A 24,609-nucleotide genomic window follows, 5' to 3' on the forward strand; every position below is an offset into this window, starting at 1 on the left:
AAAATATATTGATATTAGTATCAAATTAACTATTTAAAATTCATATTTTTTGTGTAATTTTTTAATTCAATTTTTTTTATAAATAATTTAATTTAGGTTTAATAACGAAGTAATTTGTATTTGGTTTAATAATATAATTTTCTTATAAAGATAATAATTAATTATTTTGTTAAAACTCGATAATTATTCTAATTATATTTTAGATTTTAAAATGAGATGATTATCCTCTATTTGATTATGTTTATCTGCAGTTAGTTACACGAATTCAAATATGAAGCTTTAATAAGTTATACTTATGCATAATTTACTTGTAACCTTGAATTTGAAATAATATGCATCAATATATAATCCTTAATGCATAAAAAATATTTTTTAAGAGTTTTTTATTAAATGTTTTATAATATCGTATATATGTATTAGAGATGTTCTTACAAATGTTGAATTGAGCATTTACAATTTTGTATTCTTATTTTAGTTTTTGTCCCAAAACAAGTATTTATTTTTCAAAAAATATTTATTTATTTTTATTTATAAACACATATTTTGAAACAAAAAATGCTAAAAATAAGGTGAAAAAGACAGTATTAAATGTACTCGTTTACAAATAAAGCTTAAAATTTATTGCACTTTACTTGTAATATACTAAAGCAACAAAAATTGGGCCACATACTAAGTTATGAAAAAGTTGAGTGTTAAAAGTATTCGTCTACGAATAAAGCTTAAAGTTGATTGCATTTTATGTATAATATTCTAAAGCAACAAAAATGGTTCGTTTGTAGGGAATAAAAACTACAACATGAATAGACGAATCAATATACTTTAGAATTAAATTATGTTTTTTCCCCGTCTTCCATAAAAAATGAATAGACCAATCGATGTATTTATTGGATCTGTCGAGATTGACTGAACGAAAACCTGCAACGTCTACCGTGGCAGGGGCGGACCTATTAAGCTTCAAGCAGGGTCTCGTACATCTGCTCAACTTATTTTTGTAGGTAGTACTTTTTTGGGATACGAAAGATGCACTCGTTATATTAAAACATACAAGAAACATCAACAATAAAACAGAAAAAGGTCTCTCTAAATCAATTGAAAAGCCGAAAAGTCTCTCAAAATCAGCAAAAAAAATGAGAGAGAAAAATCTCTTGAAATTTTCAAGGTGGAATTTGATGAAAACACATCAGACGACTTTGTGGGATTTGATTTACCTTAAAGGTGCACCTGTTCAATAAAAATCTTGGGTCCACCACTGTACCTTAAACTACGATCTTGGGAAATCAAAACGAATCTAGTTTGATTTTTATTTTTTGTTGCATAAGGTTATTTGACGAATTTTTGAAGCATGGTCTCCAATGTCAAAAAAGTAATGAGATTTTGTTTCGAGGGACTTTTTTGTAATTAATCGTAATTTGAGGGGTAAGAATGGTTTAATTGAGTAAAATACAAGGTCCTGCCGTTGGAACTTGGAACATAAGATCTCGTTGTTGACACGCAAACTTGCATATTCCGTGAGGGCGCGAAAGAAAACCATCATATCACCCTTCCTTTCCTTCCTTCGAAATCTCAAACACACAAAATTCGCCGGTTTTTTAGGAGATGCCGAAACCCTAGAAGATTCAGACACAAATTCAATGGCTCTCCTTTCATACTTCACCTCTAACAGGGACCGAGAAAAGTATGCGTTTCCTTTGTTTCACTTTCTCTTTCTTTCTTCTTTCATTTCCTTTTTCCAGATTTTGTTTCTTTGATTTTTAGGTTTTAGATGACCGGGGAGTGTATGTTTATTGTTTATGTCAATTTGTGAAGTGTTAGGAGCCGGAAGATGAATAATGACGACGATGACTACAAAGATGCTGCAACAGGAACCCCTCTTTCTACGATCGCACAGGCGTTTGAGGAAATTTCAGATTTGATTAAAAAGGGTAACGATAAAGGGATTTCGGTTGATTTGTATTTGAAGCCGTTTTGTGAGGCCTGTTCTTTAGTATCTGTCCTTTTTGGTTGCCTTGGCATTGCTTTCAAATTCGCTGAGATGGAATACACCGCCAAGGTTTGTTTTTTCTTAGTTTCTTTATGATGAAGCTTAACCTAGATCCCTAATTTCATGATATATTTGGATTGATGATTGGTTTAAATTTTTGGATCATGTTATGGGGTGTTATCAAAATTGGTTTAAATTTTTGGATCTAACTATAGAGTGTTTCTCCAACATTACACGGTCGACAAGGCTATGATGTTTAGCCTTATAATAACTTCTGTAAAATCACTCAGTTAATTAAGTTTATGACGATTAATCTGTGATTATTTTAAGAATACATAGTTGCTGATAAACAGGGAGTTACTAAAAGTGGTGCGAAAGTTGTTGATTGTAACTATGTGGACTACCTGCATATATGTGTGGGAATGATAAAATATGTCTATTGTCTAAATAGATACAGGTCTGTCAAGGCATGATTGATGATATTGTTAGAACTTTTCCTTTCTTATGTATATATTAAGTGTAGACCAATATCCAAACAATCAACATGTTGGAAACAAAAAAAAAATGGCAAAATATTTTGTATGTATAAAGTGAAAAACAGCCAAATTAAACTTTAAGTCAAGATTTAGATCTCTCTCCGTCTTCTATTTGCGACAGTGATGAATCAGTGATGATATGTCTCCAAGATACAACAAACACGTACTTCAGTAAATCGCAGCACCAATTTGTGAAGTCTAATGAACCCAATCTATGAGTGTATCTCTTTTTCTAAGAAGATTCGAACCGCTGGAAAACCAATGGAAAACAGAGCAGAATCTGTGGTGTACGGAAAGAAAAGGAACCAGTACCAAGGGAAGAAAATACTTCAAATATATGACCATCTTATGGATGAAATTTTGACAGTTTTTTATTTGGTTTAGAAAACTGTGAATATTAGTTTGAAAGAACTCTAAAATAAGAATTTCCCTTTAATACAGAATTTTCACCAGATGTCTATGGGTCTCTTTATTATGGATGTATCTTTAGCTCACATTTGGATTTTTGGATATACATTTATTACCAAAAAGAGATGAAGTTGTTCTCGGTAAGGAGTAGAGACCTACAGGAATTTTCTGAGAACTCACTGCTCCTAGAATTTTGTGTCCTTCCTATTTGGTGTTTTCAGTGTTCTGACGCACCTTCCTAAGGGAATACTATGTCATTACTCTATCAGTTCATTCGTACTGTGTTTAAGGGTGGTAGGTGCAACTAGGAAGTTTCAGCTCCTAATAGCCCGTATTAATGTAGCATAGATACCGTGAGTATTTGTTCTGCTAGTAAAGGTTTCTAAGAAAGATTATTTGTCAATTTAAGCTAGTTCTGCTAATAGGAAGTTCAAGACATTATGTAGTCACACAGTGGAGAGGAAACTTTGAATTTTAATCAAATCAAACCTTCTAGAACACCAATATATGGGTCTGTACTATAATTTCCTTACATTTGCAGAAGATCATCAAGTATTTCAATAAGCTGCTCTACATCAGTAAGAAAGTTTGAACATGAATCTAGGTGTCACACCTGAGGTTCTATCCAAAAAGGTTTCATATAATGATCCAAATATAATATCTGGTCTCTACTTAAAAAAGAAAATCTCGTTCCCAACACTATGTATAGGAATGAGAGCCTCTGTCCCCCCCTTGGTACCAAATAGATCCGACCATCTTTCATTTGCTTGTTTGGAAAAACTAGGAAGATCTAACAAAGACACGCATACCAGATTCAAAGTTAAATCCACAACAAATCAGCTCCGGATATTGTTATTTTCAGAATTTCTAATTCTATTCCTTATTTCTCCCCTGGCTTGGACCTGATAAAGATCAAACATAGGATTTCTGCCACTTCTCCTGAAACTTCCGTTCGTGCTTAGGCAATTGATCACTCAAGGGCTACTTGTCTGCCTAGCTCTGCTTAATGATTTTTGAAGGACTTATATTTGTGCAGCACATTACACACAAATATGTTAAAAAGTCTAATCAAATTGCCAGTAGAGTCTTACAAATTTGATTTGAGTGGTTATTATCTGGTAGCCTTGTCGGGTCAGTTATAATCAAGTAAACAGATGCCCGAGTAGTATGAAATTATGTTCAACTTCTTTCACTTAGAAATTAAGATACCTTAGTAGAATCAGAAATCTAACCTCTGTAGTTAAGAGCCTTAGAAGTCTAATAAGTCAAATTTAAGAAAACTCACTTCCAAGAGCTGTGAAAGAGAGTGAAAAAATATGCTACAGCCTACGGGCTCCTTACGCATAATAATGCCTCTTTACACTTCAAAGTACGATGCCATGAGCATGTTTCTCTAATCATAATCACCTTCTCCACTTCATTTCAACATTGTGTTTTAGTTTGATGTTCCCATCTGAAATGCTATGATTAGCATGTGAACTTGAAAGAGCATCCTTGTTGCTTTCATGTTTTATGATTTCTTTTTATCCTCAAAATTGGCCTTTTATTTATGTGCTCTTATGTCTTTTGTTATAAAAAAAAAGATCTAAGCAGCTTCCACAAGCTAACTTGATGATTGATGCTTTTCAGGTGCGCGATCTTCTTGATGCATCAAAGCACTTTGGCACTTTAAGTAGTGTAGTTGATTTTGACTTACAAAATAATACAGTAAAATCACCTGGGAGCCATACTCGTAACCTTCGCAGAGTTAGACAGGGTCTAGATCTCATTAGAGAGTTGTTTCAGAATTTTTTGTCAGCTGAGTATGTTTTTACCCCACGTTGCAGCACCCTTTTTCCTCTACATATTTCCATTTTATGATTCAAGTACTCCATATGTTACCTTGAATGACACCTTGTTGCATTTGGAATAATGTTTTGATATTCTTGTAATCTTTCAGGAACCATTCATTAAAAAAAGCGGCTACAACAGCATATCAACAAGTTTGTGCGCCATACCACACATGGGCGGTTAGAACTGCAGTTTCCGCTGGAATGTGTACTCTTCCAACAAGGGAACAACTTTTGGTGAATCTAAATGAAACTGGTGAGTCCACTAATCTATAGTAGCAACTACTTGTAAGATCTCACATCGGTTGGGGAGGGGAACTAAGGTTGCCTTGTAAGGGACTAGATTCCTTCTCCATCAGATGTGTTTTAAAACCGTGAGTCCAGGTTTGTGGACAAAGCGGACAATATCTGGTACGGCTGGCCTGGGATGTTACACTACTCTCCCTATCCCAAAGTAACGCAAACGAACACTCTTCCTTTGACAGTGACTCTTACATGGTTCAAAATGCCCCCTCTTATCTGTCCTAGCGGTATATGGGTGTAATCCGTGTGTGAGGTATTCTCCTCTACCAATGATGTATGTGGGACCTGTTCAGTGGGGCATTCTAGTCTCCAGAGGATGGCAAATAGTCGAATACCCTTTTTTGACATGGTTGAGAATAGGGAAGGTAGTGTGTGTGTGTGTGTGTGTACAAGAAGTTGATTTGTATATAATTTTGATGTTGTGACAGATAAATCAGCAGAGAAAGAAATGAGGAGGTACATAAAAGCTTCACTTGCAGTTATAGAAAACATTGATACTCTTTACATTTCCAGGGGCATAAAATTAGATTGGTGATCTTGTATGAGGGAGTGGGTTTAGATTATATTATACATACAAATCTTGAATGGCTTCCATGTAAACATTTAACCATTGATGGCAATGCCTCCTTTCTCTTCTAACATAGAAATATTGTTTTCTTTATAGTTGTTATGATACTTTCTATAATTAGAATATCCATTTTTCTATTCTTTAGTTTTTCTTTAAATTATAACCCACATGCAGCTTTCTTTTGCAAGATTTGGGTCATACCCCACATATGATAAAAACAAATTGCTATGTTTAGATGATTCTTTAAAATTTGGTGGTATGAGAGAAATATTTTTATTTATTTATTTCCATTAATACAATTGAATTGTTATTATTTTATAGTAATTTTTAAAAAAAGCGTATTAGTAATAATGAAATTATAGATTATTTTACTAATACAATAAATGTTAAAATCTTTAAAATATAGAATTTGTTAAAAAAATGTTCTGATTTCTAGTTTTATACTCTAAAGAAGTTACAAAAATACATTGAAGATGTCTTTAAAAAATATTTTATTTGATTGAATTTGGTAAAACAATTATAAATTATATTGTTTTTTTTTAATTTGAATTAACAAAACCAATATATTACTTGCGTATTGTTAGAAAATAAGATTGTAGAAGGAGAGTAAGTACAACAAATTAAATGATGAAGATGTGAGAATCACTGTCTTTAGGATATTAATAGCTCCTACTAGTAAAGTTGTTTAGGTTATAGGCTATGATACACTCAGGATTCACGAATCGGATAAGATATATTCAACAACATAATATATCTTCCATGAACATGCTATAGAATTATATTGAAGAGAAGAAGAGGATTAAGAGAGAGATTAAATTGATGAAGTGATTACACATACAAATAGGTTTGTGTTTACACATGGTTCTGGATAAGAAATAACCAACATTTAATCTTATCCAGCTTTATTAAATCATGAGCAAACTGTCAAAAACGGTTAGAAAAAACGTATTCCAAAGGTTACCGTGAGTTAAAACTCACCTGGAAACTAGTATGGAGCATTGTTCAATTCCAGAGACTACCGCAACTTTCTAGGCTAGTGTTGTTCTTTGACCATTTAATATATGTGTAAAATTCATATAACTATGTCAAACAATTCAAAGCCAATTTGATCTCTTAAACAACATACACAAGTTGCTTAAAGATTATAAATTAGAGAATAATTTATCACTCCACAGTATGGGACAAATGATATGCCTCAAACTCATATACATAAATAAATAAATAAATAAATAAATATATATATATATATATATATATATCTCATCAATACAAATAAGATTATATTGATTCTGTTATATCAGATAAAATCTCAATATAAAAATTATATAACTTATTTACCTCTTAAAATTAATTGGTATCGTGAAATAAAACTTAAAAGGGTGTAATAATAATTTTAATGATATTAAAAAAAATGTTTTTGTCTTAGAAGGGGTGGATGCAATGTTAAAAAGGAGGGGGGAAGGGACCCCAATCAAAAATTCAAAAAAAATTATAGGTTAAAATTTAGGTTTTCCATGATTTACCTTTCATTTCCCCCATTACATTTTTACACGGGCCCGAACCCCAATCGAAACAGTTACTCTAACCAAAAAAATCTGTTGAAATCAATCAAAAAAACCAAAAAAGTTATTCGAAATCGACAAAACACTAAAAAAATATCTCGAAATCAATCAAAAAAACTTTATAATTCCCTCAAAAACGTTGTAATTAGGTTAAAAACACATCGGACAATTTTACGAGTCTTTAGTTTACCTTAAAAATGACTTCACTAAAGAGAAATCATGGATTCATCGTTGAACTTAGAGGTTAGAAGAACAACATGTGATCACGTCGAGAGAGCCTACATAGTACATGTCATAACAGCCTCATTTGACCAGGGAAGCGTATTTTGACCCGATACGGCAGTGGGCCCGGGCAGCCGTCTCCTTTTGTCGTTTTATGATCATCTCCCATCCACCCTATCCGCTTTCAAATAAAATTTCCACTTAACAAATATTTAATTTAAATATATATTAATCAATATAATAATACTTAATTAGTTTTATATTCTTTTATACCTTCTCCTAATAAATGCTTGATATTTCAAGAATAAACCATATTAATAATTATTTTTAACAGAATTTTTAAAATAAATATTTTTATATTTTTATTTTAATAGATTCTTCAAAACCTTCTCCATTTCAACAAGAAAATATAAAAGATGTTAAAAATAAAAATTTTAAATAATTTTTGAAATTTTATTTTAATTCCATGATTCATTGGTGTTATAAAAAAATTACCTACAACTTTTATTCAGATGTAATTTTCTATAAATTCAACGATGGAAAAAATTGGGGTGTTGAAATATGTTCAATGCTAAAACAAATATATATGTTAAAAATGTTGTGACTGCTAAATTTATAGTAACACAATGGACTTTGTGTTGTGACATGATTTAAAACAATGGTTGCTATAACTTTTTTTTTTGTTAACGATGGGTGTCTGAACCAACTTACGTGTACCTCGACTAAAGCAAATAATTTCAAATTTTGGTCTAGTAAATAGAAAACTAGACTTTGCAAATTGATTTCATTGAATTCATTTGATCTCATTTTTGACTGTTTGGAACACTGAAAGAGTTCTCTGCAAAGTTCAAAATGTGTTCTAAAATAATTTTTAGAAATTCGTGTTGTAATGTTCATAACAAATTCCTATAGAATTTTGTAGCAATTTATTCATTTTCTATGTCGATGAACTGTCGTTTTTTACATGCATAAAGATTACCAAAAATCTATGATTTGGAACTTCTAAATGTAACTTTAATCATGTAAAAGTAAAGGTTACCAATCAAATGTGTTGCTAAACAATGAGACCGTGTTTCTCAAGTGATCGTGAATAGCATGCAACACTTATTTCTATACTCATTATAGTCTACATTCAATTTTGATTCATAATACGTTTTTTTTTCTCTAAAACTTGGTCCCCCCAAGAGTTCTTACCCTACAGTTGTGAATGGACCGCCAAACTCTTATCATTTAATCTCTCTTAACTTGTAATTCGTTCAATTAGTAGTGTTCGAAAAAGTTAAAGCTCAAGTGATATCATAGGCACATCATTGTAGCACCACAGTGGTACCATAGGCACATCATTTGACACTGTTGACATACCACCGTCCATATTACACGACAATGTGATTAGTCCATGACATCTTTGCTTTTATGCTATGATAAGAGCATATCATGATACGACAAGGGATTTAGTTTATAAGACGTATGTGATGACCTTGACATTTTTATTAGTTTGTTTATGTGTCCAATGTACATATCTAAAATTAAGATATGATTAGTAGAAGCAATCAGTTTTTTCATACATGATAAGTTGTATTAGCTCACCGTGTACGTGTACACATATTTCCTATGGGCTAATGGGCCTAAAAAGCCATAAAATTTTAATGTTAACAAGAAATAAACCAAAATCCCCGATTTTTGACAAACAAGTCATCATAAAAGAAGGTAAGTATATCCACGGGTCAACCATTTGGTCAATTGAGCTCAATAAAAACCAAAGAGTATTATTGTCCATATTTTAAGGACGAAAAATAAGCGGATTGAATATTGTTAATGATGTAGCTAGCAGGTAGAGCTATATTCTATAAATATTCAACCTAGAAGTACTCTGTAGAAAATATTAACATGCAAAAAGTATGTATGAAGACAATGAATATAGCACCAATGATGCCACGTGGCAGTCCGTAAAATGACCATATGAATGTCAAATTGATACATGGTCGAATACAAACAAGTGACCAAATGATGATATGAGAACCCATGAAAATTTTACTCAAAATGATAGAGGTGTGTGTTGATGGTGGACAGACAGTGTTCAACCGGTGATGGTAAACAACAAACAAGTGACAACGACAATGTCGATGAGCATTTATCAGATAGGTTGTAGACGACAACAGGTTGGTTAAAAGCAAGTATATGAGCTTTCTTATATATAATATTTGAGAATGCAAGGGGAGCTCAGCCTCGCAATCATCCAACGTAGACTTCTACTAAGTATTTTCTTATAAAAACGTCAATTATAAGACGAATGATCGTGTGAGAAGAAGATTTAAGATGAAAAGCGTAAGAAAGGAATCATACATTTGATCACCTCTAATCTCAAACTCATCCATGAATCGCTTTGATACGGGGATTGATCTAGTGCATTTCATCATAATATGTATCTAAGTTTGAAGATCTCTTCTCACACTTCTCACTTTAACTCTCATTCTCACCGGAACTCAACCCCAATTATAACAACTAATTAACTAGTTTTATAAAAATATATATAAACAAGTCGAACAAGTTCATTTGAAGTTATTTTTTGCGTCGCTGATATCCGCCTACAAATCTTAACAGGCCCCATGAATTTTTCCAAGAATGGTTGTCCAATCTTGCTTTTCTAGCGGGCCGATCCTAACAAACTATTCCATCTATTAACAACTCCAATACACATTGTTTTAGTGAGGAGACTCAAAACCACAACCACTAAAATCATCAACTTGATTAGATAGGAGTCAGGCCGAAACACGTCTAATTTCTATAACTACGAACTTACTTTCTTGTTACATATTATTGGAAGTCATGAGAAAACTGTGAACTTTTTTTAAAGAGTTTGGTTGTAAAACAACTGATATTCCCATTATTCTCATATAACACACATAACGCTTTATTAATTACTTGTCTTTATTAAATACTATTTAGATAACAATTCATGTACAGTTAATTGATATAATTTTTATGGGGAAAATGTTTATGCGAAGAAAAATTAACATAATCAACCAACATATGTATAATTAAATTATCGATATATCGTATTAATCGGAAACTGAACCTTGATATATCCTAAAACAGTACATTTTTATACCGCAAGCTATCCATAATTGTTTTACATTAAGGTATTATGTTGGTTTTTTTGAATTTTATGATTTTTAAATTATAATAGTTGAAAAAGTCAACGTAAGAGCATCTCTAACAACTTTTCTAAAATAGAGAAAAAAATTGAGTTTTTGTTCTCTAAAATGCTTCAATAGCTCAATAGCTCTATCTTCTTCTTTAAAATAGAGAATCTTCAAAAAAAAAAAAAAAACTTTAAATATAGAGAATTCTTTAAAATTGATGTTGGGAGAGAAAAATAATTATTTTATTCAGTTTCACCGATGAAATTTAGTTATTATATTTTCATAAAAAAGTTTTTTTAAATTTACTGGGATGATAAATTAGAGAATATTATAATAATATAGTTTATGTTAAAATCTCTAAATAGAAAATTTGTTGGAAATTAATGTAATTTTTTTTTAAATTTTATGTTTCCGTTCTCTATTTTAGGAAAATTATAGAAAAGTTGTTGGAAATGTTCTAATACTTTATGTAAAAAATTATAGTTTCAGATTTTTGTAGGAATTGTAATATGAAAAAGAGATGGATCTATTTAACATCTCCAATAAATTCTTCAAAATAGAGATTTTGAGGATTTTTGTTCAAAAAAATTTCTCAAAATCTTTTTAAAATGAAGAAATTAGAAGAGAGAAGATGAATCTCTTTAAATTTGAAAAACTCTCCAAAAATGATTTTTTTCTATAAAATAAATTATTTTTTTATTTTTATTTATTAATGAGAATCTTTAAAATTAAATGTACAAAAGAAAGAATTAATATTTTATAAAAAATATTAAATATTGAATAATGTAATCTATATAAATATTTTATTAATATAATTTATATTGTAATAAAAAACTGTTAAAAATAAACATAAATTATATATAAAGATTTTAATTTTAAATTTAATTTCCTATTTTGAAAAATTCATTTAACTCGATAAAAGCAGAACAAAGATTTCTTCTATAGAGAAAAATACGGGTTGACCCGCCCGTTGTCATCCTGTTCCTTCGTGCCTCCCCCAGTCGTCTACTCAGAACAAAACAAGGAAACCCTAATTTTCTCTCTCTCCCACCATTTATTTGCTTATAAATACCCCTTCTCAATTCTTCTCATCTCTTCCAGGCGTTACCGCTTTGAAATGCTATAAAAAAAAAAAAAATTGGGTTGGGAAAAGCCCCAATTTCAAAACAAGTTCTTTAATTTATACCCAAATTTCCAAGTTTGTATGTGTATATATTGGAATTAGGGTTTGTTTTGAAGATTTAAGATGGAGAGATCTGCGGCGGTGGGAAAGACGTTCTCGGCGTTTGTGAAATGGGAAGAAGTTTTTTCGACAAATCATAAGGGAAGAAGAGAGGTAAGATACTATTTGAAACGGCGGGATGGCACTTCCGTTTTGGCTGTCGTTGGCAAAGAGAAGAATTCTGGGCATAATATGAAACCGTCGTCGTCTTCTTCGTATCCATATCGATATGCAATTCGTGACAAATCGCTCTTTTTGTCGACGAATTTACCCTTTGAATTTTATTCCAAGCTCAGATCTCGAAGAGAGGTTATTGATTGGTTAAGCTCCTTTGTTACAGGTACGTAAAAATGCCTCAAAAAAAATCTTCAGATTTTCATTTTGCTAAATCTGCTTTCTTGATTTTGGTTTGGTTTGTGCGAAATTTGAAATTTCTTCCTTTATTTTTTAGATCTGTGTTGCGTTTGATGTGGTAGTTTACGTTATTCGATTGATTTTGATTGACTTACGACTTTATAATTGTTCTTAGCAATAGAAGTGAATTTGGTCTAGGATTCTTTTCTCCTCAATTCCAGCAGCATAGTTATTTTCTGGATGCACCGCCATAGAAACCTATGCTGTTCATTGGTTTCTTCGAGTCCAGTTTCTTGTATAATCCATTTTTTAGCCCTTTGTCGTGACTTTTTTCTTCTTCTTCGTAGTGTTTTTTTGAAATCTGGGTTTTGAAATGGTGTAAGTTTGCAAGCTGGAGCAAAGAATTATTTAGAAACTACAGTCATATACTTGATAGATGATGCTCTTTTCAATATGTTTTTTTGTCTTTGATCAACTTTTGCAATTTATGGCATGTAATACGGATTCATTTCTGGCCTGGTTGTGGTCGAATCTGCCAATTAGGCTTCTTTTTTAAGTACCCTTAATTTTCAGGCGGGTTCCACTCTCCATGTAAACAAGTAGAAATTAGTTGTATAATCTTCTACTACACCATGGGTTCCACATGCTTTTTGTCCGAAGTTTCAAGAAAACATCATTTTCAAGGCCTAATTTTTTCAAATTGTCCTACTCTTTTTGGCCATTGGCTTTATATGAAAGTTGGATTGATACGATTTAATATCCCTGGGGCCTGGGGGCCTCATTTGATCCAATATGACATCATAATACAAAGAATTGTGCTTTGTGCGATGACATGGGGGCGAAACAGGAAAGAGATGAATGGGGTCTCTCTAGCTATCAATCGAACATTTTTTTAAATAACAGATAGCTTGATTTTGTAATTTTGTGAAGTTAATAAGCTATGTCTAAAGTTCCAATGGTTTTCCCCATGCAATTACCAAGTATCAATTGGCAGCTTTCTTCAATATCCCCCTATGTCCATGTTAATTGGCCCTTCTTTCACTCCAATCTCTGAGATATTTGTTTTATGCATGTTACACCTCTAGCAAGTCACTGCCTCGATGTTGTGTTTTTTCCATGGAAAACTGACAATGATCTGGGCTGCAGGAATATTTAATCAAATTCCAAGAGCTGGTTGAGAGCCTCGGAATTCCTGAGCCCTGATTGCTAGGTTAAGATCTACTATGTTCTCTCTTGGTTAACTAAATTTGTTTGTGTTGACTCATATTATTGCCTTTCAATCTGATAATTTTATGGCCAACTAGACCCAATTGCTATTGTTACTGAGTAAGATTATATGTTTTACATCTTTCTTAAGCCTATACACCTTTTTGTGAAGGTATATCTGTGTCGTGTGTTCCACTTCTAATTCTAGTGCTTTCATTGCAAATATAGTTCTAGTATCATGTCTGATTGTTGACTTTCCATTTACATCACTTGCACTTCTTTCTTTCTTTGTTACAATGCATGTTTGTAAACTTTTTTCTGCCTATATTGATTGTTGGTTTTCTTAAATGGATTTAGATGGTTCTTTTTCTCGGCCACCTCAACCTGTGGATGGTTTCCTGGGAGCAGGAGATGCCTTGAGGGTGAACTTAGAAACCTTTACGGTATTACTTCCAGTTCTTGTTAATATCTTCTTTCGACGGAGTTTAGGTTGTGGCATTCTTATGAAGTGCTATTTTTTCAGGATGTTCACTTGCATAAGATGAGCCAGCATACTGCAGAGTTTCTATGGGTGGGTTCTGCTTGGACTTGCAGGAAAAAGAGGAAGCACTATGAAGCTTATAGCCGTAGTGGTGTTAGAATCTCGGTTAGCACTCTTTTTTTGCACTAATCACATGTTTTTCTTCTGTTTTTTTTTTATTTGTTGATTTAGCTACTTCTGGTTGAAGGAAACGCGAGATGTTTTCTTGGTCGTGTTTCATGATTTGGTTTTTGTTTGTTGTTGTCTCCAGGTTCACAATTTTGTATATGTATTGGCTGAAGAGGGCAAACGACTTGTTGCTTACTTGGATGATTTGTACGAGGATTCCAGAGGAAACAAAATGGCCGTGGTACGATGGTTTCACAAAGTTGATGAGGTTGGTCTTGATTTACCTCATAGTTATAATGACAAAGAGATTTTCTTTTCACTTTGTCTTCAAGATCTTAGCATCGAGTGCATAGATGGGCTGGCAACTGTTCTCAGTCCTCAGCACTATGAGAAGTTTCTCAAAGTGGATGCACACACAAAGTTGGACCCGTTTGTATGCCGACATCAGTTTGATAATGAAGTTGTCAAGCCATTCGACATAACTCAAGTTAAAGGTTACTGGAAGCAAAACATACATAGATTCATGTCTTTAACCACTTCCAACGGTTGTCCTAAGCTTCAGTCTACTGACGCCACTAAGTTGGAAAGTAGTCATCTTGATGCTGTTGGGATCAGACCCAGAAAGAAACTTCGGCGATTAGTAGACACAGAAATGCAAGCTGTGCCTACTACCATAAAAGAGGCTGGAGTGTCAGGCCCTCTTGACGGTGAAGTTAATTTCAAGGAGAGAACATTAGCAGAATATGCTTCGATGCAGAAACATCAATACACAATAGGTTCTGAAATTGAAGTGCTATCACAAGATAGTGGCATCAGAGGTATTTGGTTCAAGGCTGTGGTTATCAAGAAGCATAAAGATAAGCTTAAAGTGAGGTATCAGGATATCAAGGATGCAGACAATGAATCTATCAATCTTGAGGTGAGGATTTATATATGTTATTGTTCGTTTTCATTTAAAAGTCTTATCTTTTTCTGGTATGGCGTCTAATTTGACTAATTGTCGTCAATCCTGTAGGAATGGATTTTGTCATCCAGAGTTGCGGCTCCTGACCATTTGGGAATCCGGCATTGTGGAAGAATGACTATTAGGCCATCCCGATTGTGCAAGAATAGTGATGTTTGTTTCGTTGATGTTGGTTGCATTGTGGATGCATGGTTGCACGATGGATGGTGGGAAGGGATTGTGGTTCATAAAGAATCTGATGATAGAATCCATGTGTATTTTCCAGGTTTGTGAATGATGGCCATACTTTGTGTTTATATCTGTTTAGCTATGAATATGTTTCCTAATTTTCCTATCATTTGTACTTGTTTCAGGGGAAAAGCAAAGATCAATTTTGGGGTGCAAGGATTTGAGATATTCCGAAGAATGGTTAGGAGATCGGTGGAAACAAATGAAGAGCAGACCCGATCTTCTTGGCCCAATTTCTTCTGCCATTGAAACTAATTCACAAACTACTAAATCCCATGATAATGGATCCAGTCTAACCGGAACTATTCACGATAAGGAGCTAAGCTCGGGACCGAAAGACAATTCCCTAGAAAATAGTGTTGTAGGTAGAGATTTTGAAGTGGTTGACCATGCGGATTTTCTAACTCATTTGAACTGGAAATGGTCAGCCAGAAAGCGGCATGGGAAGAACCCATCTCACAGGCTGCAACGTCATGCTTCAAAGACTAACGATGTAGTAGCAGTGGAAACAAGAAAGCGTAATCGGCTTCTGATGGTTAAAATGGATCATGTGAAGTGCAAATTCACATGTGAATCTTCTCTTTTTCGCTCTTCAGTTGCTTCTTCCCCGTTAACAAGCTTAGCTATGTCCAGGTAAAAATCGCGTCTTCCAAATGCTAGTTTGCACATTTAGCAATTCCGCAGGTATAGTTTGTAGGATTAGGAGGATATTTCTTTTATCCGTGTTATATAATTTTGTTCCTCATAGCGTGTAATGAATAGGGAAAAATGCGAAGCTTAGACTAACGTAGTGAGGCATAGTTTTGTAGCCATTTCTGTATATCATGGTTTTTGTTGTTTCTACAAAGGCCTTCGATTCATATTGAGATCGCGTCTGTTATGAATCCCGTCTTGTGTATGTTAATGTTGTGATTCTTGAATCGGTTGTTGATTGTACTGAAAACCCATGTTCATGGTTGTTTTAACCAGCTGTGCTGAAGTCGCTTTTCTTTTGATCAAGATTATACATCTAAAACCTTTCCATAATTATTTCGTTTGTTTGAGTGCGATTTTGGATGAACCACATGAACCAAACGGGTAATTCACTCTTAGATCATGGTTTTTATTTTCTTGATCTATGTTTGGCAAAATAGTTGATAAGTTAGTTATTGACTGATAAGTTAAGAGACTTTTTGGTTGGAAGATGCGGGTTTGTGAAAAACTTGGCTTTTTGCATAAAATTCCTCTTAGAATCTTACCGAATAAGTCACTTTCTATATCGATAAGTCACTACTAAAAAGTCATGTATAGCTGATTAAATAAGTTGTGAGTCCCCTTAAGCTCGTTAAGCTACTAAGAAACATGCCTCGAGTCATGTTTGGTAGTTTATTGAAAAAGCTATTTAAAATAGTTTTCAAAATATTAACTTATGAATTATGAAATTTGTAGTTTAAAAAAATAAACATTTATGGTTTTGATTTTGACGTTTTTAGTTTGGTTTGGTTTAAATTCTATTTATTTTAGTTAGTTGTTCTTTAAAAAGAGGAATTACTTTTGGTTAGTCTGGTTTTATGACAATTTATTGTCATTAACTGCTTTTAAATGAAAAAGCCTACCTTGGAACGCTTATTATAAAGTTTATGTGTTACACTTTCGAAAATAAAAATAAACAAACACAATAATACAAAACTGTATTTCTTTCTTCCTCAACTATCAGATTAATTGGCTACCACAATAATTACATATGTTATAATTGGATTCTTTGTTCCCTCCTTTGTGGGGGCATTGATGTTTTTGAAGTTCATGCATTAATTAACAAAATATAACAAAATGAACATTATAACCCTGAAACAAATATATTAGTAGGTAGTTGTTTATCAAATACTTACCAGATAAGCACATACCTGTAAGAGCCACTATCATTCACCTTATCAAATAATATTCTCGAGTATCACAATGTGTTTTGGTAAACAACTTTTATCCAGTAAATATTTACCAGATAAGAGTTTCAGTCATTGCTATGCTTCTTATTGGGTAAAATTGAAAATATTTATTGTACTCAGATGAAAGGTATGTGACATCCTGCTGAACACTGATCTAATAAGCAGGTTAATTTACGGTTTAGTTGGCAGGATTTGGTCCTTTTATCTGCTAAATTATATAATTAAAAAGAAATCAAAGTAGATTATGGATATGGAATTTATCTGCTAAATATGTATTAGAAAAAAAGAAAAAGAATTACTTTTATTTAAAAAAAAATCAAAAATGGTTTTTGTTTCAATACAAAAGATTTTACTTTAAATTGATAAATAAAATATTAATATTTAGTTAACCAATTAAATGATATTGATAAAAATAATTACACACTAAAAGAGTACTCACTAGGGGTGAGCATAGGCGGGTACCCGCCCTTTTTGACAGGAACCGGAACTGGAACCGGCGGTTCTTGAGATATTGGAACCGGAACCGGTTAGAACGGTTCTTAAATTTTTGGAACCGGAACCGGAACCGCCGGGAACCGGTTCCGGTTCTGGGTACCCGCTTCCTAAAATATTAAAATTTTGTTATTTAGAAATAAAAAATAAAATATTGCCAAAACAATAAATAAATAAGCAAGAATACAAATTATACAGAATAATGGTTACAAATATTGATTAACGATTACAAACCATAATAGACTAATAGAAAATGTTCAAAGTTTAACGATTACATGTTATAATGGTAATTGTTCAAAGTTTAACGATTACATACTATGAATCTAGGTGAACACACTATTTGAAAAAATACGAATCATTTTATATGAAGAATTTAGATGAAGAATGAAGATGACGACGTGTTTTTAAGATGTAAATCTAATATAAATTTGGTATTAAAAAATAATAATTTTTTATTGAAAAATACCGGGTACCCGGCGGGTAACGGTTCCGAAAAATTGAGAACCGGAACCGAAACCATTATCAATCGGTTCCGTATTTTAGGAACCGGAACCACTCATATCGGTTCCGGTTCTGGAACCGGCGGTTCCAAGGCGGTTCCGGTTCCGTAGCCGGGTACCCGGTTCCGCTGCTCGCCCCTAGTACTCACATAATGCAGCAAGATACATCTCGTTTAGTGTTTCGTTCTTTTTTGTTTTAGTCGATGTTATAATACGATTTTATGTGGTTTTGAGAAAACAATAATGTTTTTATTTTTGAATAAAATATGAATATGAAGATATCATAAAAAATAAAAAATATATATTGATATTAGTACCAGACTAACTATTTAAAATTTCTTTTTTTTTTGTGTATTTTTTTAATTCATTTTTTTTTAATTTTTGGTTTAATAATATAATTTTTTTATAAAGATAATAATTAAGTATTTTGTTAGAACTCAATGATTATCCTGATTATATTTTATTTTTTTATATTTAAAATAAAATGTTTATCATCTATTTGATTATGTTTATCTGAAGTTAGTTACACGAATTCAAACATGAAACTTTAATAAGTTATACTTACGCCCAATTTAATCTTGAATTTTAAATAACACGCATCAATAAACAGTTATTCATATATAAAAATAGTTTTTTAGAGTTTTTATCAAATGTTTGTAATACAGTATAGATATGGAAGCAAGCAAACAAAAATTAATGGGTTTGGTTGGAAATTAGAAATTATATGTTTCGATGTTACATTCATTCAAGCGTTTGTGGTTTTGGTCAAAATTCAACCACCCCATATGAATCGCTATCACTAATCTAAATATATAATACTAGTAGGCTACGAAAGTTTAGGGACTGAAACTAGAAAACACCAATAGTTTAGGGGTTAAATCTACAATTTTCTGTTCCATTGGATATTGCCAATTGCTTTTGTTCTCTCTTGTACGCCTTGTGCAGTTGGTGCATACGTGGCGTCACAAGCGGATCCATCTTTTAAGCACGGAGAAAAAAATTATTTGCTCAAAAACTATTAGTTTAATTTTTTTTATTTTCACTCTCGTCTTAAATGGTTTTCTTCTGGTTTTATATGATCATATGCTTCCCTCGTTCAAGTCCCATCCAACATACCTTCATCTTATGAATCTTCTGGATCCGCCACGCCTGTCTAATTGTGTAAAACTTAGACGGGGAGTTAATCAGAAGAATACGTTGGATAGTTATATGTTATTTTGAATTTTTTTTAAGATTTTGAAAATAATTGTTTTAATAACTACGTTAAACTTTTATTTAAAATAGAAAGATATGGAAAATAATAGAGAATTCGTTAAATGTAAAAGAAAAAGAAAACATTTCTTATTTATTAACAAATTCAGTGAAATAGAAATTTATGAGATTTTTTTGTTTTTATAAATTCTGTAAAATAAATAAAAGATGGTAGAAAGATTAAAATATAAAGAATCTATACTATTATAAAGCATTTGATAAATACTCTTAAAAACCATTTTTTATGCATGAATTACTGTTTATTGATGTATATTACTTAAAATTCGAGGTTACAAGTAAATTATGCATAATTACAACTTATTAAAGCTTCATGTGTGAATTCACGTAACTGACTGCAGATAAACGTAATCAATTACAGAATAAACATCTCATTTTAAATATAAAAAATCTAGAATATAATTAGGATAATCATTGAGTATAACAGATTACTTAATCATTATCCTTATAAAAATTATATTATTAAACTAAAAATAAATTACTTCGTTATTAAAACTAAACTAAATTATAATAAAAATTTTGAATTAAAGAAACTACATAAAGAACGAGAAATTTTAAATAGTTAATTTGATACTAATATCGATATATTTTTTTCAAATTTTTATGAATATAAACATTATCGCTTTATCAAAACCACATAAAACCGTATTATATCGACAGAGACAATAGAATTTTTAAAATAACAAATCGATATAATTCAATTTGTGTATTTTTTTTCTTTTAACTTTCAATTTATCATATTTTTTGAAAAAAAATACAAAAATTGATGCTTTAAAACCATCAAGATTGAGGACATGAATGATGCCATGAGATGATGATTTTGTTGATTAGTTAATAGTTTTAAACTAATCACATTTTTGGTTCATCAATTAAACCTTATACAACTATTTGGCTTCTAACATTTTTATGTTATGGATAATTATAAATTTTTACTTGTTGAGTAATTGATATAAATTATTTTTTATTACGGTTAAGAATTGAAACCATTACGATCATTATCCCCATCACGATCACGCTACTACCTCCAATTCACGATTCTACGTTACCTCATCCAAAATATAGACAACCATCTTCTAAATTGACACCTGCATTCTTCACGTTTTCCCCTACCACCATTATAGTTACCAAACAGATCTAAACAAATAGCATCCACAAATATCATCTCATGAGCCCACCACCATTGTACAACCGTAGACACAGATTGAACAATTCATAACCTTAACCCATAACCGGTAAGGAATTAAGTCCACAATACGAGATATCAAGCGTTGCAGCGAAGAAAATTAAGTCTACTGCTGAGATTTATTACAATTATAAAGATAAGATTCTAGGCGAGTATCTAATCTAGAAAAAGACGCCCTCACTTCGGACAACTGGCTCACACTTTTCATTTTCCTTTGCTAGAGCTCTTCACATGGTATTTCAGTGAAAATGGTTTCAATTTTATAAAATCGAGAGTTAGACTAAAGGTCTAGTGAGTTCCCTCACCCACATGAAAATATAATAATAATAATTTGTCATATACATTAAAATTTTTGCTTATACTTCAAATAAGTACAACAACAACACCCATTGGAACGGTTAATAACATTTAATCTCGCTCACACTTGTGAATAAGCGATTAGGCTCACACTTGCCCTTTTAATAAGCTACATGGAACGAAGTCATACGCTTCATTGGCGTACACACTTCTCGTAATTCCAATATCAATATTACCCCCCCCCCCCCGGGGGGGGGGGGGGGGCTAATAACTAATGCTATGAAATTAAGCAATTCATGTTTGAATCAAGCACACTATGCGAATATAGTTCAAATACATATCCAACATAATGGAAAGTTTGTTCTTGGTCGAAAACAACGAAAGGAAACTCACCTGAAATCCCAGCCTACGCGCACACTTTTGGTCCTAGAGTTGCACCAATCTAACACCTAAATTGAGGTTACCAAATGATGCGTCAATAACCCTAAAGGTCCTCTAGGAGAGTTACTTGCAGACCCCTCAAAGAAGGACCCAAGCTACAACCCCTAAATAGACTTAAAACAAAAACTGAAAATTGGCAAACAGGGGAAATGTGGGTTCCATGCGACCCAACCCGCACTGGGTTCGCATTCCCCCCCACTGTATCAACTGCACACTTCACTTATGAAGGGGAACCCCAAATGCAATACTTATCACATTTCCTTCATTTTTAGGGAATAAAACTCATCCCAAACTTATTTAAATCACCCCCAAACACTAATTAATCCAATCCAACGATGAAATCCATGGATTACATCAATCCTTGATAATAACATAAGCATTCATGGGGTTTTTGACTAAGGGACCATTTACAAAACACTTATTAGGGTAAACGCTTACCAACTCACATTATCTTGTCGGATGAACATGACAAGGATCAAAAATCTTATCCGATAAGTACAAGGCAAAGACCTAGAGTCTTACCCGACAAGTGAAGGAGACCAATCTTACCATGGTTAGCGTTTACCGGGTAAATTATTGCACATATATGTTTTTGTTGACTAAAATCTTATCCGATAAGTAAATGATGGTGTTGAATTTTACCAATAAGCGCTTACCAGATAAGTGTTTGGTAAACGACCTCTAAATCTTATCCCAAATCACCATAAAATTACTTGTAGCATGAAGTTCTCATCAGGAATGGTTTTCTCAACAACTTACAACCATTCTTTTTTGGCAAATCCAACCACATCAAACTATAGTGGTTACTTAATCTTATGATAGAGGCACCTCGTAAGATTGTAGTTATGTTATCAAGTCCTGCATGATAGGAATATTAGACGTTGATCATATGATAATATAATGGCATTGTCCAGAATAACAAACTTATACTAACAACTTTCTATTTTTAATAGAAACATAATGAATGCTTAGCTATCGATAGTTTAAAAAGAAGCTAAAAAGTGCAGTTGACATGACATAATGTGATATACACAAAACTAGAACACAAATATCAATAAATAATAACAAAGAAATGTGTGGATGCAACAAACTACAACTTGATGGCCAATCTTTATGTCATGAATTAGAGAGTTAGGTTAAAGGTAAGTTTATATCGTTGTCTAACACTATTTTCGACAAAGAAACAAGCTGTGTAGAGAAAAAGGTTGGCCAAAACATATTTTAGGTCAACTAAAGTTATAATGCTATACTGCTTAATAACTCATTAGTATTAATTTCCAAAAAAAAACTCATAGTTTACCAGATGTTACAAAAACATTGATCTTTCATGTATGTATTGGAGAAAGACGGAACAATAAGAACCATTTGGGAGGACAATGTGATGGTCACTAACATCTAAACTAGATGTTACAGGGGATGAGATTAAATATCAGTTTTCATATATAAAAAGATTATATTATGGTGGCATCAAATGGGCACTATAACCTCAATGGCAGCAATGATTAGATGATCTAACTTTCAAGTTGGTAATGGTGAACATGATGACATTTGTAAGTTTTTACCGGAGGATGATCATAATGACACACAATACATATAACGTGAACCATGATTCAAATATACTATAAATAACATACAAGTCATAATAATTAACACATCCTCAAAAGACCAACTTGGTCAAACTAACTCTGACGTTATAAAGACGTGTTAGAATCGTATGGTTTTGAGGTGTACGTTGTTGAACTTTTTGTCTGGTTATGTACCAAGTTTGTTATAAGTTTTGCAATTAATGTACCAAGAATGTATTTTCCCATCATCTAATTCTAATACTTTAAAAACAACTTCAAATATAATATGATAGTAACAAGAAATGTAGTGGGTAGGAGGCTGCCAATGTTTTTGAAGCATATTTGTCAACTCACCTAAAAAATTTGTTTAACTCATCTCTCTCTCTCTCTCTCTCATCTCTCTCTCTACCATCTCTGTCTCTCTCTCTCTCTCTCTCTCTCTTATGTGGGGTTTCCCAATACACATAAAAGCATCACAAAGTTGGGGTTTTCTTTTCATTTTAACCAAATTAAGTTGTCCATACATCTTCCTCCCTCTGTGATATATCTCTCTTCTCTCTTGGTTGGAGAGATTATAGTATCAAGAGAAGATATGGCTGTTGTTGATCAGAAGGAAGAAGTCAAACTCAGGAAGTCGAAGAACATGGACATTGTTCCAACGACGACACTTGCCACCATCGAATCCTTGACCTTCCCTCTTGTAATTGGTTCTTCTAGCTCTCATTTTATCATCATTTTGTTTTTAATTTGCTAATTGGTGTTGTTCTCTTTCGTGAAAACAGGTTCAAGAAGTTGTTTTTTTGGCCGATTTTCGATGTAAAAGGTGTCAAGATAGAGTAGCGGATATAGTCTCCAGATTGAATGGTAAGTTAATTAAACCCCTTTTCAAGATTTCTTGATTTTCCGGTTGCGGGATTTGATTGGACCTTATGATTACAGTTTTTGAGCCTTTCTAGAGTTCTTGATTTCAGGCAACGTAAGTTGGCCTATAAGTCCCATCACAATTTTGGGTCTTTTCAAGATTTCTTGATTTCCCGGCAGCCTAAGTTGACCGGTAAGTCTGATCACATTTCGAGTCGTTCAGGCTTTCTTGATTTTCCGGTTGGCTATTTTGGCCGGTACTGTTTAGATTCTTTTCAACATCGAAGTTCATATTGTGTAAAGATTTCTTGAATTTCCGGTGTCCCAAACTCGATCGTGCCTCATGATCAACGTCTTTCTTTTCCGGTGGCCTGATAATTTGGCCGTTGAAAAAGTGTCTTGTTCAATCTCCATCACCATCACCCTCACCCTCATCCTCATATATATAGGGCCAGCTAGCCGTTGCAAATTCACCATAGCTGTACTAGAAAGGACTTTCGATTATTGCAATTATTTAACTTTTAAATTGTTAAAAGAATTAAATATTTATAGGTTTTATTTTCGTCCTGATGTTTTTTACAATCTTTGTTTTTTTCCTTATACGGATCATGTGATTACATTTTTACAACAAGATGGGTCTTTAGGGTGTGTTTGTTGTCCATACAGGATAGGACATGATATGATAGAACAACCGTTCAACGTTTGATAAGATAAAACTGAACTGAACAAAACATAACAAATAAAATGATCATTTTACCCATAATAAGTTGTTTATTTAATTAATTTATGTAATTTATTAAATTATAATAGAATAATTATTTTTTATAACAAAATATACCATTAGAAAATTTTCATAAAAACAATTAAAATGACACCAAATAAAAAGTTTATATAGTTTTCAATT

The 24,609-nt window shown here is 32.4% G+C and overlaps 3 protein-coding genes across 4 annotated transcripts in view; all 3 read left to right on the top strand.

The window, feature by feature from the left end:
* The first annotated feature begins 1,514 nt into the window (after nucleotides 1–1,514).
* LOC112523234 (ACD11 homolog protein-like) lies at nucleotides 1,515–5,700 on the top strand. Of its 2 annotated transcripts, none has more exons than XM_025132756.1 (5): nucleotides 1,515–1,675; nucleotides 1,807–2,050; nucleotides 4,555–4,727; nucleotides 4,865–5,010; nucleotides 5,486–5,700. In XM_025132756.1, the coding sequence occupies exons 1-5, from the start codon at nucleotides 1,632–1,634 to the stop codon at nucleotides 5,590–5,592; spliced, it is 714 nt and encodes a 237-aa protein (XP_024988524.1). In that variant the 5' UTR covers nucleotides 1,515–1,631; the 3' UTR covers nucleotides 5,593–5,700. The 2 variants fall into 2 exon arrangements, with proteins under 2 accessions (XP_024988524.1, XP_024988525.1); XM_025132757.1 differs by lacking the exon at nucleotides 5,486–5,700 and adding an exon at nucleotides 5,240–5,422.
* Nucleotides 5,701–11,536: 5,836 nt separating this feature from the next.
* LOC112523554 lies at nucleotides 11,537–16,037 on the top strand. The gene is made up of 6 exons (XM_025133202.1): nucleotides 11,537–12,114; nucleotides 13,692–13,777; nucleotides 13,858–13,980; nucleotides 14,126–14,902; nucleotides 14,999–15,212; nucleotides 15,301–16,037. Exons 1-6 carry the CDS (start codon nucleotides 11,799–11,801, stop codon nucleotides 15,810–15,812), a joined length of 2,028 nt encoding a protein of 675 aa, XP_024988970.1. The 5' UTR covers nucleotides 11,537–11,798; the 3' UTR covers nucleotides 15,813–16,037.
* Nucleotides 16,038–23,267: 7,230 nt separating this feature from the next.
* LOC112523566 overlaps nucleotides 23,268–24,609 on the top strand; it is a 3,484-nt gene continuing 2,142 nt past the window's right edge. The window contains exons 1-2 of the mRNA XM_025133222.1: nucleotides 23,268–23,544; nucleotides 23,627–23,708. Coding sequence (XP_024988990.1) covers nucleotides 23,437–23,544; nucleotides 23,627–23,708 — 190 coding nt within the window. The 5' untranslated portion in view covers nucleotides 23,268–23,436. The remainder of the gene's footprint in view (nucleotides 23,545–23,626; nucleotides 23,709–24,609) is intronic.

Source organism: Cynara cardunculus, assembly GCF_001531365.2.
Source record: "Cynara cardunculus var. scolymus isolate 2C chromosome LG 12, CcrdV1, whole genome shotgun sequence".
Taxonomy (NCBI): Eukaryota; Viridiplantae; Streptophyta; class Magnoliopsida; order Asterales; family Asteraceae; genus Cynara; species Cynara cardunculus.

What these genes read in the sequence shown, in the direction of transcription:
- LOC112523234 (XM_025132756.1), top strand. Translation starts at nt 1,632, where the DNA reads ATGGCTCTCCTTTCATACTTCACCTCTAACAGGGACCGAGAAAA. An exon ending in AGATGGAATACACCGCCAAG is followed by an intron (nt 2,051 to 4,554) that starts GTTTGTTTTTTC and finishes GATGCTTTTCAG; the next exon opens with GTGCGCGATCTTCTTGATGC. An exon ending in GGTGAATCTAAATGAAACTG is followed by an intron (nt 5,011 to 5,485) that starts GTGAGTCCACTA and finishes ATGTTGTGACAG; the next exon opens with ATAAATCAGCAGAGAAAGAA.
- LOC112523554 (XM_025133202.1), top strand. Translation starts at nt 11,799, where the DNA reads ATGGAGAGATCTGCGGCGGTGGGAAAGACGTTCTCGGCGTTTGTGAAA. An exon ending in GTTAAGCTCCTTTGTTACAG is followed by an intron (nt 12,115 to 13,691) that starts GTACGTAAAAAT and finishes AAATGGATTTAG; the next exon opens with ATGGTTCTTTTTCTCGGCCA. An exon ending in TGAACTTAGAAACCTTTACG is followed by an intron (nt 13,778 to 13,857) that starts GTATTACTTCCA and finishes CTATTTTTTCAG; the next exon opens with GATGTTCACTTGCATAAGAT.